This window comes from Suncus etruscus, chromosome 13 (assembly GCF_024139225.1).
Source record: "Suncus etruscus isolate mSunEtr1 chromosome 13, mSunEtr1.pri.cur, whole genome shotgun sequence".
Classification (NCBI taxonomy): Eukaryota; Metazoa; Chordata; class Mammalia; order Eulipotyphla; family Soricidae; genus Suncus; species Suncus etruscus.
This window is the reverse complement of record NC_064860.1, coordinates 82,121,605-82,138,794: the sequence shown is the minus strand read 5'-3', so window position 1 is coordinate 82,138,794 and position 17,190 is coordinate 82,121,605. Positions and strand designations below refer to the sequence as shown.

General features: G+C 39.1%; 1 protein-coding gene across 1 annotated transcript in view; it reads left to right on the top strand.

Moving 5' to 3' along the window:
• The window catches only part of SENP7 (SUMO specific peptidase 7), a 115,447-nt gene that overhangs the window by 58,896 nt on the left and 39,361 nt on the right, over positions 1 to 17,190 (top strand). Inside the window, exons 8-11 of the mRNA XM_049785597.1 lie at positions 4,453 to 4,634; positions 7,448 to 7,778; positions 9,609 to 9,766; positions 15,799 to 15,942. Of these exons, the coding sequence (XP_049641554.1) occupies positions 4,453 to 4,634; positions 7,448 to 7,778; positions 9,609 to 9,766; positions 15,799 to 15,942 (815 nt within the window). The remainder of the gene's footprint in view (positions 1 to 4,452; positions 4,635 to 7,447; positions 7,779 to 9,608; positions 9,767 to 15,798; positions 15,943 to 17,190) is intronic.

Here is a 17,190-nt window from a genome sequence, read left to right as displayed (position 1 = left end):
GAAAATTCTTTATAGTTCTCCTTGCATATAGGGTTGATGAATTGACTTCTTTTCTCCCTTTGTTTCTTTTTTAATGATTTTAACTAAAATTTGCACCAAATATATATCAAGTCTTGTATAAAACTAACATCTTCAGAATTATTTGGATTATTAATAGCTTTAAATTAGTTGAAATATTTTGTTTTTGGACACTTTTTATAAATTATAAAAAAATTATTTGTCAGAGAAGACTGACCTGGAAGGGCACTATGCAAAAAATGTTTAGTATTGTATTTAGAATGCAACTTTTTGCACACTCATTGTTAACCAATTTGTTTTCACAGAAGAAAAAAGAGAACTGTACTGTTGACTTTTATACAAAGAATCAGTTTTAGTTATGCTGGAAATATTCAGAGAAAGCATTTGACTACAGAAATAGCCTTTCAATTAGTCACTAAGTATTGTCAGCATATAATGAAAGCCATTAAGTTTTGTAAAAACTGTGCTTTTTTCCCTAGAAATAATTCTCTTTGGTTACCATATAAAAATAGAAGTGTTAATACCAATGGGCTCATTTCTTATAATTAAGACTTTGATTTTTTGGGGCCGAAGAGATAGTACAGTGGTAAGGCATTTGTTTGCCTTGCATGTGGCGACCTGGGAGGAGGGCCCAGTTGGATTCCTGGCATATCCCATATGGTCCCCAGCTTGGCAGGGTTGATTTCTGAGTGCAGAGCCAGGAGTAACCTCTGAGCACCCCTGGGTGTGTGCCCCAAACCAATCAATCATCTAATAAAGGTAAAAAAAAAAAGACTTTGTTTTATTGTGGGGACATAGCCAAAAAGTTTGGGTTATTTCCAGCTGTTTTTTTTTGGGGAAGGGGGTCCACACCTGCCTTCTTCTGTGGTATTAGGTGACCTGTGATCGAACCTGGGTTTCTTCGTGCACAGCACTTGCTCATTCCTTTCTACTGTTCTCTGACCCAAAGTCACTGTTAAAAACCACCTACTTTTCCACTGTTTTGGGTGAAGCAAGAATAGTTGAAGAACAAATTTTTTAGTATGTGAGCATATTACTTAAAAGTTATAGTGGAATTTTAAACTTGCAACAGGGAAAATGCATGTTAAAAGAAATATTGTAGGGGCTGGCAAAATAGTAGAGTGGGTAGGGCTTTTGCCTTGCAGATGTTCGACCAGGTTTGATCATGGTCCCCCAAGCATTGCTAGGAGCACCGTATTTTTGCGTACTGTAAGACGCACTTATTTTCCCCCAAAAGTGCATCTTATGGACCGAATGCCTCCTGGAGCTGAAACCTGAATGCAGGGGAGGAGAGCAACTAAAAACTATGTGCTGTTTTAAGGTCAGGTTTGTCTTATAGAGTAAAAAATATGGTATTTCCTGAGTGCAGAGTCAGGAATAACCTCTAAGCATCATGGGGTATGGCCTGGGCCCCCAAAAAATAAATAGTAAAAATAATGCATTTGTGGTCATCAGAATTATTTAGTTTTAGGAATTTATTATCACTTTACTTTAACTAATTTATTATCACTTTAACTATATATTCTATAGATTTTGCAAGTTAAATCTATTATTAGGTGAAATTCTATTTTTACAATGTCTAACTCAAATTTATTATTTTTTTTTCTATGAGATAGTATTTTTTTTTTTTTTTTTTTTTTTTTTTGGTTTTTGGGCCACACCCGTTTGACGCTCAGGGGTTACTCCTGGCTATGTGCTCAGAAATCGCCCCTGGCTTGGGTGGACCATATGGGACGCCGGGGGATCGAACCGAGGTCCTTCCTTGGCTAGCGCTTGCAAGGCAGACACCTTACCTCCAGCGCCACCTACCCGGCCCCTCTATGAGATAGTATTGACTGGCATGTGAAAAGTAACTTTTTGTGGGAAAATGCCTATATAAAAATATTTTTCTTGGGACTGGAGACATAGTATAGCAGCTAGGGCATTTGCCTTGAAGATAGCCCACCTGGGTTCAATTTCTGGCATTGCATATGGTCCCCTGAGCACTTTCAGATATGATTTTTGAGCATAGAGCTGGAAATAACCCCTGGTTGTGTCCCCAACTGCCCCCCCCAAGTATTTTCTCAGTTTCATGCCATTCATTTATTTACTGTAGCATTTACATTTAGAATTTCAGTTTAATATAATTTTATATTGTATTTGAGTGCTTTTAAAGTTTGCTTTTAGAAAATCAAAGATAATTTAAAGAGCAGCTGTATAATGTTGAGGAACTTTGGATAACCAGAGAGGTCAGATCTGTCTGTTACTTGAATAATAGACTACAAATTCACAAGGAAACTGCTTTGGGACTTGTATAAATTTTGAACTGATACTTATAATTTTAGGTTCTATTTTAGGCTGGGGAGATAGCACAGTGATAGGGCGTATGCCTTGCATGCAGCAGATTTGAACAGATAGTGGTTCAAATTCAGGCATCCGATATGGTCCCCCTGTGCCTGCCAGGAATGACTTCTGAGCTCAGACCCAGGAGTAACTCCTGAGCGTGCCGGGTGTGACGAATAAACAAACAAAAAACAAAAAGCAAAATAGAGCCTGGAATGTACACTGGGGTTAAGGCGCATGTGACCAATCCAGCCTTGGAAGCCTTGGAGTATTCTGGGTGTGACCTTGGAGGTCCCACTTTATCCAAGAAGCAACTACATACTGGAGAGTTTGCATTGAACCTCCACCTGGTTGCTGAGAATTTTTGGTAGTGACTTTGAGCCACTGAGCACCACTTGGGAGGCCAAAAAAAAAAAAAAAATAAATAAAGGCAAAGTAATTCAATATATAATTTTTAGTTAAGCAGAACCCTCTAAGAGACATTTTACTTATGGAATGTCCATTGACAACTGAAATACTAAGCGTTTCTACTAATATTTGACCTAGGTTTAAAATGAATGTTTTCTTGACTTAAAAGACACATCCTTCACTGGAGGGTTGGTAGATTTATTGAAGACGTAAAATGACAGTCTTGATATTTAGAGAGAAGAAACACAGTGAAGGCTATTAATAGTCGTATGAATGATTGGATATCATAGTTATCTGCTGAGGAAAGGTAATTTTTTTTTTAAAGCAGAAGGTATGTCTCACAATTTTCACTTTACAAAGTATCTGTGTATGTAGAAAACTTAAATTGAAGGAAGCCAACCAATGTTTAGAATCGGAGCGAATTATCAAAATACTTTAAAACATGAAATTCCCATATTTTATATGTATCTTATGTTCATATGCAGTTAGGCAGAAAAGAGACAATGTACTATATTCAATTGACTTGCTTTGGTTATTAATTGTTCTGGAATGAAGAGGGTAGTACTGGGGTTAAAATGCTTGTCTTTCATGCAATCCCTTGTACCTTATATGCTCCTCAGAGCATTGTCAAGAGTGACACTTGAGGGCCCGGAGAGATAGCACAGCGGCGTTTGCCTTGCAAGCAGCCGATCTAGGACCTAAGGTGGTTGGTTCAAATCCCGGTCCCATATGGTCCCCCGTGCCTGCCAGGAGCTATTTCTGAGCAGACAGCCAGGAGTAACCCCTGAGCAAGGCCGGGTGTGACCCAAAAACCAAAAACAAACAAACAAAAAAAAAAGAGTCACACTTGAGCATATATAGTCAAGTGTTAGCCCTGAGTACCATTGTTTGTTGCCCCAAACCTTCCCCCCAAGTAATTCCTTTTAATGTATGTTCATCTCTTCACCTCCTTCCTATCCTAGTTTGAGGGCTACAATACCATTGCTCGTGGGCTACTGGTCCTAGTTCAGTTTTTAGGAGTCACTCTTAGTAGTGTTCAAGGGGATCATGTGTTGCTGGGGATTGAACCTGGACCTCTTGAATGCAAACCAAGCTCTCTGTCCAACCCATTGAACTATCTCCCTAACCCATCTAATATTACATAGTGAACATTACTTTGCATTATAAATTTAAATTCAGGTGTCCTTTTATATTTACAAGTGTAGTAAAGTTTCAGAATTAATCAATGGATTAATGGGTACCTTCTTTTTTTTTTGTTTTGGACACACTCAGAGATGCTCAGGTGTTACTCCTGGATCTAAACACAGGAATTATTCCTGACCAGGGATCAAATGCAAGTTGCCCACATACAAGGCACACCTTACCCCATTGCACTATTTTGTTGGCCCCTTGATTTTTTTTGTTTGTTTTGACTACATCTGGTGATACTCAGGGATTTCTCTTGGGCCTGCACCCAGGAAATACTCCTTATGGTCCTTGGAGGATCATATTAGTTATTGAAGACTATATCTAGATTGGTCAGGTGCTTGGCAAGTAGGCACGTTACCTGCTATACTAGCTCTGGCTCAATAGGTGTCTTTTATTAAAATGAATTTGCAGTACTATACCAAGTACATTTTTGTGATAGTTCTTTGAATTCTTGTACATGGGTTCTTTCTGTAATTTTTTGTGCTATATTTATGTTACTTTTTTTTTTTTTTAAAGACTTTAATAGTGGAAATAGAGGGTGTGATCATCTCGAAGAAGAGGACAGAAACAGGGAGGACACATACTCTGATTCAAAAGTGGAACCTGCTCTGATTTCCAGGAAGAGAAAGAAAAAGCTTAGAAGTAATTTACCTGATTCTTATGATCCTGTTGCTTCTTTAGATAAATCAGAACAGACAGTAAGTATGAACTAATTTGTTCTGTGATAAAAAGAAATTGATTGGCCAAACGGTATTTTAATTTTTTACTTTATGGAAACCATTGTGATTTACAAAGTTCTTCATAGTTGGATTTTAGACATATACAATGAATCAGGGCCAATCCCACCGCCAGTGTTGACCTATCTTAACTTTCTTTTATTTTGACAACATTTTCTTTCATCCACATTTTCATGCTCTGATAGTTAAACAGCAATTTAAAGGGAAACATTTGTAGTAATATAGTTAATGGGAAAATATTAAATATTATAAACACAAAGTTAAAAATCTTTCTCATTTGATGTTACTACTTAATAATTTGGGTCTATCACTCAGATTCATTTTCATTTATCTTTAACAAAAATTTTTTATGGGCCCGGAGAGATAGCACAGCGGCGTTTGCCTTGCAAGCAGCCAATCCAGGACCAAAGGTTGTTGGTTCGAATCCCGGTGTCCCATATTGGTCCCCCGTGCCTGCCAGGAGCGATTTCTGAGCAGACAGCCAGGAGTGACCCCTGAGCACCGCCAGGTGTGGCCCAAAAACCAAATATATATATTTATATATATTTATTTTTTTTTTATTCAGTTGTCATTTTACTTAATTTGTTAAACCTTATTTTTTTTTTTCAATTTGTTTTTAGGCTACACATGGTGGTATTTGGGTCTGCTCCTGGCAGTAGTTGGGGGTCTGTGTGGTGCCAAGAATTGAACTTGAGCCTCCTGTATAGAAACTTTTTGTCTTTGGCTCCAACAGCAGCAGCTACTGCTTCCTTCCTTCCTTCCTTCCTTCCTTCCTTCCTTCCTTCCTTCCTTCCTTCCTTCCTTCCTTCCTTCCTTCCTTCCTTCCTTCCTTCTTCCTTCCTTCCTTCCTTCCTTCCTTCCTTCCTTCCTTCTTCCTCCCTTCCTTCCTTTCTTCCTTTCTTTTGTCTTTGGCTCCAACAGTAGCAGCTACTGCTGCTTCCTTTCTTCCTTCCTTCCTTCCTTCCTTCCTTCCTTCCTTCCTTCCTTCCTTCCTTCCTTCCTTCCTTCCTTCCTTCCTTCCTTCCTTCCTTCCTTCCTTCCTCCTTCCTTCCTTCCTTCCTTCCTATCCTTCCTTCCTTCTTCCCTTCCTTCTTCCCTCCCTTCCTCCTCCTCCCTCCTTTCCTCCTCCCTCCCTCCCTCCCTCCCTCCCTCCCTCCCCCCTCCCTCCCTCCCTCCCTCCCTCCCTTCCTTCCTTCCTTCCTTCCTTCCTTCCTTCCTTCCTTCCTTCCTTCCTTCTTCCTTCCTCTCTCTTTTTTAAAAAAAGAGAAGTAAAATAGTTTTGGTTTAATTAGGATAGAGAAATGTGAGGAAGTAGAAAGTGGAGAGAAAGAGAGAAAAGGAATAAAGAGGAGTAGAGAGAAGATAGAAAGTGAACAGGAAAAAAGCAAAGAGATACCTCTAAGAGATAGGTGTTCAGTAAAGAACACATGCTTCTCTAAAATGGATAAAGCAGAGAATGGTGTTAGGGGAAGATTATATACATTGTCCTGGTTTGGAGTTCTCTGCGTACAGAAAAATTAATTCGGGTTTATAGCATAGGGCATAGGGCTTTTGCCTTTTACCCAGCTCAATTGACTCATTGACCCATGCTCAATCCTCAGCATCCTGTATGGTCCTTCAACCACTACTAGCAGTAATTTCTGAGAGCAGAGTCAGTAGTATTCATTGGGCACCCCTGGTTATAGCCCAAAAACCAGAAAAAAAAATTTTCTCCATCATAAACATTTTTTTGTTTTTGTTTTTGTTTTTGTTTTTTTTGGGCCACACCTGGTGGTGCTCAGGGGTGACTCCTGGCTGTCTGCTCAGAAATAGCTCCTGGCAGGCATGTGGGACTATATGGGACACCAGGATTTGAACCAACCACCTTTGGTCCTGGATCGGCTGCTTGCAAGGCAAACACTGCTGTGCTATCTCTCCGGGCCCAAACATTTTTTTATTTTGAATTTTGGGCCATGCCTTGTGTGGTCAGGGGTTACTCCTGGCTATGCACTCAGAAATCACTCCTGGCTTGGGGGGCCATAAAGGACACCAGGAGATAGAACCACAGTCTGCCGTGTGCAAGGCAAAGTGCCCTATCGCTGTGCCACTGCTCTGGTCCCTCCCATCATAAACTTTTTATCTAGAGTTGAGGGAATTCTGTTGTAAGTAAAAATTACTACACTTAATACATTCCTTAACTATTTTCAAATAGCCAAACTACATAAATAATTTACTATTCTAAGGCTGTTTTATGTTTTAACACAGTTTTTTTCAAAAAAAATTTTTTTTTTTTTTTTGGTTTTTGGACCACACCTGGCGGTGCTCAGGGGGGTTACTCCTGGTTATCTGCTCAGAAATAGCTCCTGGCAGGCATTGGGGACCATATGGGATGCCGGGATTTGAACCACTGTCCTTCTGCCTCAAGGCAAATGCCTTACCTCCATACTATCTCTCCGGCCTCAGTTTAACTAGTTTTCTGGGCTTTTTTTGTTTGTTTTTGTTTTTGGGCCACACCCGTTTGACGCTCAGGGGTTACTCCTGGCTAAGCACTCAGAAATTGCCCCTGGCTTGGGGGGACCATACGGGAAGACGGAGGATCGAACCTCGGTCCGTCCTATGCTAGCGCTTGCAAGGCAGACACCTTACCTCTAGCACCACCTTCCCGGCCCCAGTTTAACTAGTTTTCTATAGTTACTGAAGTGACATTTATTTCTATACTTTTCTCTGGAATTAAAACTTAGAATTTTTGCTAGCCAATATTGAAATATACTATTTTTATATGTATTTTTGTTCAGAAAGAAAATTACTTAGTAGTATCCACCGACTTTGAAATGTCCAGTGAAAATCATCATCAAGACCCAAAACTGCTTGAAGAAATTACACCTGGAATCATAGAAAGTGATTTCACTGAGGTGCCCTCACTTGGTCAGGAGCTGATTTGCCACACTGTGCCGATGAGCGCCTCTGATTGTTCAGCCATTGAAACTTTTGAGAATTCTATCTCTATGGTCACTGTGGGGGATTCTGGCTTTGTTGAGAAAGAGGAGAATGAATTTAATACAATGGAAGAGTCTCTGTTAAGAGAGCACAGTGAAGGAAACCAGTCATTAATGTCAGCTGAGCCAAGTAAGTGATTTCTTAATTTTCTTTTTGTTAAGAAATCAGGTTTTTAAAAATACTATAGGGTATATATTAACTTTTTTTTTTTGTGGGGAGGACATCTAGAAGTGCCTATGGCTTAATTTTTGCTTCTGCACTCAGGGATTACTCCTGGTGGGTGAAGGACTATTTGGGAAGTCAGGGTCTTTAAGCTATGAGCAAGACTTGCACCTTACTCATTAAACTATTTCTTTGACCTCTCTTGGAATAAGAATGTTTTACGTTTTTCTGGGGAGAAAATTATGGGATTTCTAGATTGGGGAGCAGACAGGAGAAAGGAATGAAAGAATTTTAGGTTTTCTCTTGGCTCACTGCTATGGGTTACTCCTGGCAGTGCTCAGGGAACCATGCCATGCCAGAGATCAAACCCCAGTGTCAGCTGTATGCAAAAAAACAAAAATAGAAACAAACAATCCCTAGCCTATTTCTCATAACACATGAATTTTTAAATAGTGATTTAGATTATGATGTGGTTTACCTATCAATGACATCCATGGACATTGTGAATAAACCTTTTTTTATTTTTTTGCGGTGCTGGGAATGAACGCAGGACCATACACCTGTAAAGCACATTATTTTACTGAGTTACATTCCTGTTTCAGTGGTCCTCAAACTATGGCCCGCGGGCCACATATTGTATTTGTATCTGTTTTGTTTCTTCATTGCAAAATAAGATATATGCAGTCTGCATAAGAATTTGTTCATAAGTTTTGTTTTTACTATAGTCAGACCCTCCAGTGGTCTGAGGGACAGTGAACTGGCCCCCTGTTTAAAAAGTTTAAGGACCTCTGAATGATTCTTAAGGCGTTGAAAGATTGTACAGAGGGTAAGGCATCTGATTTATATCCCACATGTTGGAATCCCTAGCAATACATTTGGTCCCTGAGTCCTGCCTATTGGGTTACTCCTGAACACAAAGACAGGAATAATTTCTGAGCATCACTGAGTGCAGCCCACTGAACCAAATAAAAGGGGAATAATAATCAAAAGACTATTACTACTACTCTTTGTTGGGTGAACATGGAGTATGGCCTTTAAGTACCATTTTATATCTATTTTGATTTAATTTTTTTGGTATTTGAAATAGTTGCATAACACCAACAAGAAAATTGTAAAGAATCTTTCGTGTGTTCTCTTAACTATTCATTACTTGTTCTTGGGCACAACTCATGTACATGTGGACTTAAACATGTTATAGTTATGATTATAATGTATATACGCAGGCACATTATATGTGGAATTTAGAGTGAGAGCACCATATTTCATTACAACTAGGACAGGGGTCTCAAACTCAATTTACCTGGGGGCCGCAGGAGGCAAAGTCGGGGTGATCCTTGAGTACAAAGTCAGTAGTAAGCCTTGAACATTGGGGGGTGTGACCCAAACGACTAAAACAAAACAAAGCAAAAATAGATTCCTCTAGAGCAGGGCCACAAAATGTTGTACGGAGGGCCGTTTGCGGCCTGCAGGCCACAAGTTTGAGACCTCTGAACTAGGACCTGTTTTGAATGATCTCATTTATGTGTGGTATATACAAATTGCATTAGGAAATGTAATGTAGTAAATGAGAGATACCTATATCACTGTTGGCTTCACAGCTTAGGCAGAAAAAGGACACAGAAGAATAGAAAAAAGGGTGGGAAGGAGGAAGATGTGAAAGGGAAATAATGGGAAATCTGGGCATTTGTTATATTGGGGATGTGGAAGAGAAGTATTATAAGAAAGATATTACTTGAGTTAGATTTTTCTCTTTTTGTGAATATTGTGATACTTTAAAGACATACTTTTGCACTGTAGTTGTTGTTTCCAGTGATGAGGAAGGACCAGCTGAAAATAAAAATTCAGAAATTCTTAAATCACAAGCTGAGCAAGACCATGTCATCACTCATGAAAATGAGAAAATATCTGAATCAGTGTCGTCAGAGCTGCCTTTGATTACATGTGAATCTGCGCAGGTAATTTATTTCTTCCTTCCCGTAGGTTAGCCAAGAAATAGAGATTACTGACTAATGAATTTTTACTTCATAAAACATAATAAAAATAATATTTTTATGAACTTGTACTTTGAAAGAACTTTTTTGTATTAAATATATTTTTTTATTTAAGTAACATGATCATATTTGGGTTACAGTCATAACCAGAACACCCCCCTTCACCAGTACAACATTACCCTCTCCCCCCCTTCCCATCCCCTACCTGTATTCGAGACAGGCATTCTACTACAATAATTTGTTTTTAAGTTCAGTAAGTTGTATTTTTTTCCCTTAAAGGATAAGAGTAAAAAAAATATAGTAAAGGTGTGATAGTGGCAATCGCCAATGTTTGCATAGGTCCAGAAAAATGGAGAAAATGGAAAAAAAAATCCTTGACCTGATTACAAAAAGGCCTCACCCCAGAAGTTTATTGGCATAAGACAGACTCTGGGTTCCAGGCATACCAGTCTATCCAACTCCAGTCATTCTCAAGGTCCCGGTGAAACTTTTGCACACTTTAGCTATAGTTGGTATCAGACTTTTATATTTAAAGACTCTGGATTCTGTGCATTTCTGAAAGAACTTTTTATTAGTTTGAGAGAAGTATGTATGTCTCTAATTGAAATGAAACGATTATACCTTTATTTCTGATTTTATATTATTTTCAGCATAAATAGTTGGTTTGCATATATATTTTCTTTTGTTCTCTTCTGACATTTTAAGTATTTTATCAGGAAATTTTATAGAATCAATTCCTAGTTTGTTTGTTTTTTGGATCTTGTACGGTAGTTACTTGGAACTTTCTTTTTGTCAAATATTGTTAGTATAGTATGATAGAGAGAAAAAATATTAGGAAATTAGTATCTGGCTCTACTTGGGTAAGTCACGTCTTTATTTTTTAATAAATATCTTTATTTAAACACCGTATTTACAAACATGATTTTAGTTGGGTTTCAGTTATAAAAAGAACATCCCCCCTTCACCAATGCAACATTCCCATCACCAGTGCCTCCATCTCTCTCCCCCTAACCCCCCCTCCTGTATTTGAGACAGGCTTTCCACTTCCCTTACACATTGACATTGTTATGATAGTTCTCAGTGCAGTTATTTCTCTTGCTCACTCACTCTTTGTGGTGGGCTTCATATGGTGAGCTGGTCCTTCCACCCCTCATCTCTGGGAATTATTTCAATAGTATCTTCTCTTTCTTTCTTTCTTTCTTTCTTTCTTTCTTTCTTTCTTTCTTTCTTTCTTTCTTTCTTTCTTTCTTTCTTTCTTTCTTTCTTTCTTTCTTTCTTTCTTTCTTTCTTTCTTTCTTTCTTTCTTTCTTTCTTCTCTTCCTTCCTTCCTTCCTTCTTCCTCCTTCTTTCCTTTCCTTTCCTTTCCTTCTCCTTTCCTTTCCTTTCCTTTCCTTTCCTTTCCTTTCCTTTCTTTCCTTTCCTTTCCTTTCCTTTCCTTTCCTTTCCTTTCCTTTCCTTTCCTTTCCTTTCCTTTCCTTTCCTTTCCTTTCCTTTCCTTTCCTTCCTTCCTTCCTTTCCTTTCCTTTCCTTCCTTTCCTTCCTTTCCTTTCTTTCTTTCCTCCCTTCCTTCCTCCCTTCCTTCCTTCCTTCCTTCCTTCCTTCCTTCCTTCCTTCCTCCCTTCCTCCCTCCCCTCCCTCCCTCCCTCCCTCCCTCCCTCCCTCCCTCCCTCCCTCCCTCCCTCCCTCCCTCCCTTCCCTCCCCTTCCCTCCCTCCCTCCCTCCCTCTTTTCTTTTCTTTTCTTTTCTTTTCTTTTCTTTTCTTTTCTTTTCTTTTCTTTTCTTTTCTTTTCTTTTCTTTTCTTTTCTTTTCTTTTCTTTTCTTTTCTTTTCTTTTCTTTTTGTGGTTTTTGGGTCGCACCCGGCAGTGCTCAGGGGTTACTCCTGGCTCCATGATCAGAAATTGCTCCTGGCAGGCACGGGGGACCATATGGGATGCCGGGATTCAAACCACTGACCTTCTGCATGCAAGGCCAAACACCTTACCTCCATGCTATCTCTCCAGCCCACTTTTTTATTTTTTTTGTAAACCGGAGTTCCTTAAGTTAAATGAAGATAGTAACAACTACATACAAGATTATTTTGAAGAGTAAATGAAATAACATACAAAAGTATTTAGAACAATGTTCTAAACCTGTCATGCACCTCATTTGCTGTTCTATCTTGCGAGCCCCATAAATCCGTCAACTTGTAGTTTTTTAGTTTATTACTTACTTTAAATCCCTCTTTACTAATCCTTGTGTCTTGGACTAATTTTCAGTAGATTAAAATGAGGAGTTGCGGGGCCCGGGCGGTGGCGCTAGAGGTAAGGTGCCTGCCTTGCCTGCGCTAGCCTTGGACGGACCGCAGTTCGATCCCCTGGCGTCCCATATGGTCCCCCAAGCCAGGAGCGACTTCTGAGCGCATAGCCAGGAGTAACCCCTGAACGTCACTGGGTGTGGCCCAAAAACCAAAAAAAAAAAAAAAAAAAAATGAGGAGTTGCTTTGGTACATATAAAATCCTGACCCAGGAACAGGTCATGTACCAATGTGTAGCTTCATTGCTCTTCCTTTTTTCAGGAAATAAGAATTTAATTTTATAAAAGGTTTTGATGGTTTGATTATTCTTTCCTGGGTATTTCTATTGTATTTGATAGGTTATAGTAAAATATCAAGCCAGCAGCTGTATTTGAATTATTTTTTTTTATTTTTATTTTTTTGCCTTTTTTTAAGCACACCCAGCGATGCTCAGGGGCTATTCCTAGCTTTGCTCAGGACATCTTCCTGGCATGCTCAGGGGGCCATGTGGGATGCCGGTGACCGAACTCAGGTCGGGCACGTGCAAGGCAAGCTCCCTACCTGCTATTCTATCGCTCTGGCCCTGTATTTGAATTTTAAAATTTTAAATATTTAAAATTTTGTAAACACACTTTTTCCGGATTTGTCCAATTGCCTACTTGATGGCTTAGTTGTATTTGTAGTGAAAAGTATCATTGTTAATTATTAGTTCACACTTCTAGATCAATATGATTATCTTAGAGGCATATAAGTTGATAGATGATGCATTATAAGTTGATCATTCTATAAGAAAAGAAAATCTCTTGTAGAACTGTGGAATACGTTAACAACCAAGCCCAAAAAAAAAATGTAGAGACTTACTGGGCCCTATAATCCAGAATACCATAATATCTCCACGTTCACTCTGTTTTAGTCTCAAATGAGTTGATGAGAAACATTAGTTGGTCATATTTAGGAGACAGCTTCTCTTTACTTAGTGTGACACCCAGTGAGATATTCTTTTTATTCTACAGTCTCATTTCATCACTTAAAAAAAAAAAATCACAGGGTTGTTTTTTTCCTTATGTCTTTTTTTGTTTGTTTTTTGGGCCGTACCTGGTGACGCTCAGAGGTACTCCTGGCTATGCGCTCAGAAATCACTCCTGGTTTGGGGGATGGAACTACGGTCCCTCTTAGGCTAGCCCTCCTAGGGCAAGGCAGATGCTTTACCCTGTGCCACTGCTCCGACCCCAGGTGTTTTTGTTTGACTAATTAGAGCTATCTGTAGTTCATTGGACTCTACATTATTATGTAAAGGATAAAAATAGTATAGTAAGCAATAAAAGGTGAACATGTTAAAGAAATTCTATTAAGCGCATAAATTGCATTTTAAGCTCGGTTAAAAATAATGCGTATTTGTATATATGTTTCAAGTGATTATTAATCACATTTTCTTTTTTTTTTTTTTTTTTTTTTTTTTTGGTTTTTGGGTCACACCCGGTGTTGCTCAGGGGTTACTCCTGGCTGTCTGCTCAGAAATAGCTCCTGGCAGGCACGGGGGACCATATGGGACACCGGGATTCGAACCAACCACCTTTGGTCCTGGATGGGCTGCTTGCAAGGCAAACACCACTGTGCTATCTCTCCGGGCCCTAATCACATTTTCTAAAAGTAGAGTGAGAACACATGCGTAATTGCACTAGAGGTAAATTATTTGGTCATTTATGATGTTCAAGTTAAGGGACAAGGCACAAAAAGGTTAGGCAAACGTCAAGATACAAGTCATCTAAAAGTAGTGGAAAATTCAAGAAATTGTGGGTATTGCTGTTGCTTATTCTGCTGGATTGCTATTATAAATTTAAAATAGAGTTACACAATTTGGCTGGTTATTTTTTTATTTTTGTTAGTAGAAGAGATATTTGAGGTTTCTTTTTTTTCAATTAAAATTTTTTTTTTATTTAAACACGATGGTTACAGGTTATTCATAATACAGTTTTTTCCCCCATAGATAAAGTTGTTAATTATTTACTTACAGTCATGTAATGTACAATAACCTTCATCAGTGCTCATTTTGGTATTTGAGGTTTTTATATATCTAGTGAGATGTGTAGACATGGAACAGATAGTAGGATATGGATTTGACATAATAGTTCTTAGATACAGTTTTTATTTTGGTCATTAAGAATATGATAAGGGCTAGAGGGGCTGGAGTGATAAGGGCATTTGCTTTGCACACAGCTGACCTAGGTTTTATCCCTGCATCCCAGATGGTCCCCTTTGTCTGCCAGGAGTAATTTTTCTGAGCACAGAGCCAGGAGTAACCCCTTAGCACTGCTGGGAGTGGCACAAACACCACAGTATAGCAGGTAGGGACTTGCCTTGGATATGGTCAACTTTGCAGGTAGCTTCAATCTCTATCATCTTGTATGGTTCTTGGACTACTTTCAGTAATGATTCCTGAGTGTAAAATGAGGAGTAACACTGAGATTGCTGAATGTGGCCCCAAAACAAAACCCAAAACCCAAAACAAAGGAACAACAACGAAAAAAAAAAAAAGAAAAGAAAAAAGGCAAAACAAATTCAAAACTCAAAATAACACACACACACACACACACACACACACACACACACACACATGTTAATGACCACCTTACTTGTTTCTTTAAGTAATTTTAGAATTTTATTTATAGTTGAAATAACACTTGCTGACTCAAGGAGATAGTCGAAGGGGCACAGTAAGATGTTGCCTTAAAAAAGAAAAGAAAATAGTGCATGACCTGGAGACAGAAACTTAAGTTTGTCTTAAGTAACTATAGAATCTGTGAACTAATCTATAAACATCTATTCATTTTTGTCTAATGAGGGTTGGTTGTAGAGAATGAAAGAGATGTAGAGATGTAAAAGATGTTTTCTGCATGAACTACAAACTACAGAAGCCCAATACCATTTTCTATACCTAGGTTTGATCCCATATGGAGTAACCTGCTAGGAGTAATTTCTGAGCACAGAACCGGGAATAACCCTTGAGCACCACTAGGTGTGAACCAAAAAGCAAACAAAAAGAAAGAAAAAGAAAATCATTTTCAGCTTTAAAAATAATACTTAGAGGGCCCGGAGAGATAGCACAGCGGTGTTTGCCTTGCAAGCAGCCGATTTAGGACCAAAGGTGGTTGGTTCGAATCCCGGTGTCCCATATGGTCCCCCGTGCCTGCCAGGAGCTATTTCTGAGCAGACAGCCAGGAGTAACCCCTGAGCACTGCTGGTTGTGGCCCCAAAACAAACAAACAAAAAAACAAAACAAAACAAGAAAAAATAATACTTAGAGGGCCCGGAGAGATAGCACAGCTGCATTTGCCTTGCAAGCAGCTGATCCAGGACCAAACGTGGTTGGTTCGAATCCCGGTGTCCCATATGGTCCCCCGTGCCTGCCAGGAGCTATTTCTGAGCAGACAGCCAGGAATAACCCCTGAGCATTGCAGAGTGTGGCCCAAAAACCAAACAAACAAACAAACTTAGAATTATATGTATTCTAGGAGCCGGAGAGATAGCATGGAAGTAAGGCATTTGCCTTTCATGCAGAAGGTCGTTGGTTCGAATCCCGCCATCCCATATGGTCCCCCGAGCCTGCCAGGAGTGACTTCTGAGCATAGAGCCAGGAGTGACCCCTGAGCGCTGTTTTGTGACCCAACCCCCCCCCCCCCCAAAAAAAAAGAATTATATGTATTCTAAATTCATTTTTTTAGATTTCATCTGAATTATGTTCATATAATCCAGTTATGGAAAATTCTTATATTACACAAACTAATGAGATGACTCTACACCTGGATTTTATATTTACTTCTGTTTATATTGGAAGAATAAAAGGAGCTTCTAATGGTTGTGTTACAGTAAGTACATTTTCTTCAAAAAATTATTGAAATATTTTTTATCTTGATCAAGGCATTTCAGGATGTTAATCTTTTTAGTGTAAATGAAAATAAAATTAAGGTTAATTTTAAATAGGATATTTTGGACATGACATTATATTACTGCAAAATCTATCTCTAATTCAGACGGGATCAGGTGCGTTCAGGGTGGTATGGCCGTAGATGATCTGCCTCTAATTCAAGGGAAATCCTAAAATAGGAAAATCTTCTTTTTTTTTTTTTTTTTTTTTGGTTTTTGGGCCACAACCAGTAATGCTCAGGGGCTACTCCTGGCTATGCGCTCAGAAGTTGCTCCTGGCTTGGGGGACCATATGGGACGCCGGGGGAATCGAACCGCGGTCCTTCCAAAGCTGGCGCAGGCAAGGCAGGCACCTTACCTCTAGCGCCACCGCCCGGCCCTGGAAAATCTTCTGAAATGAGAACTCTGCTTTGATAATTTTTTGAAAAAAACAAAAACAAAAACAACATGAATATTTTTCAGGCTGTAAAAGTTGTTTGGTGGTAAAATAATTTTTTTTCAGGTTATGATTGAAAGGACAGAAGAACCCTCCCTTTCTCCCTCCCTTTCTCCCTCCCTTTCTCCCTCCCTTTCTCCCTCCCTCCCTCCTTCCTTCCTTCCTTCCTTCCTTCCTTCCTTCCTTCCTTCCTTCCTTCCTTCCTTCCTTCCTTCCTTCCTTCCTTCCTTCCTTCCTTCCTTCCTTCCTTCCTTCCTTCCTTCCTTCCTTCCTTCCTTTTCTTTTTTTGTTTTTTTTGCAATTGTTTTTTTATTTTGTTTTTGGCCCACATCAAAAAAAAAAAAAAAAAGAAAGGACAGAAGAGAAATGCTCTCGAAGAATAAAATTTCATGGATTTGCCATTGGTTTAAAATTCTATCCATTTTGGGAGGATGAAAGAAAAATAAAATACTACATAAATTTTGGGAGTACTTCTTCACCCTTTACATGTGGATAAGCCTCACTGAATTCACCACTAGAGCTGTTTCTATTGTCGAGGAAATTTTACTTTTAATTGATTTATGTTGAAGTGACTTTTTCAAATTCCTAAACTCATCTTTTTATTTAAAAAAACTTCAGAACAGTGCTGGGGAGATAGTTCAGTGGGTAAGGTGCTTGCCTTGCAAGTGGCTGACACATGTTTGATCCTCAGCATTTCATATAGTCCCCTGAGCCCGCCAGAAATGATCCTTGAGTGCAGAACCAGGAGTAAGCT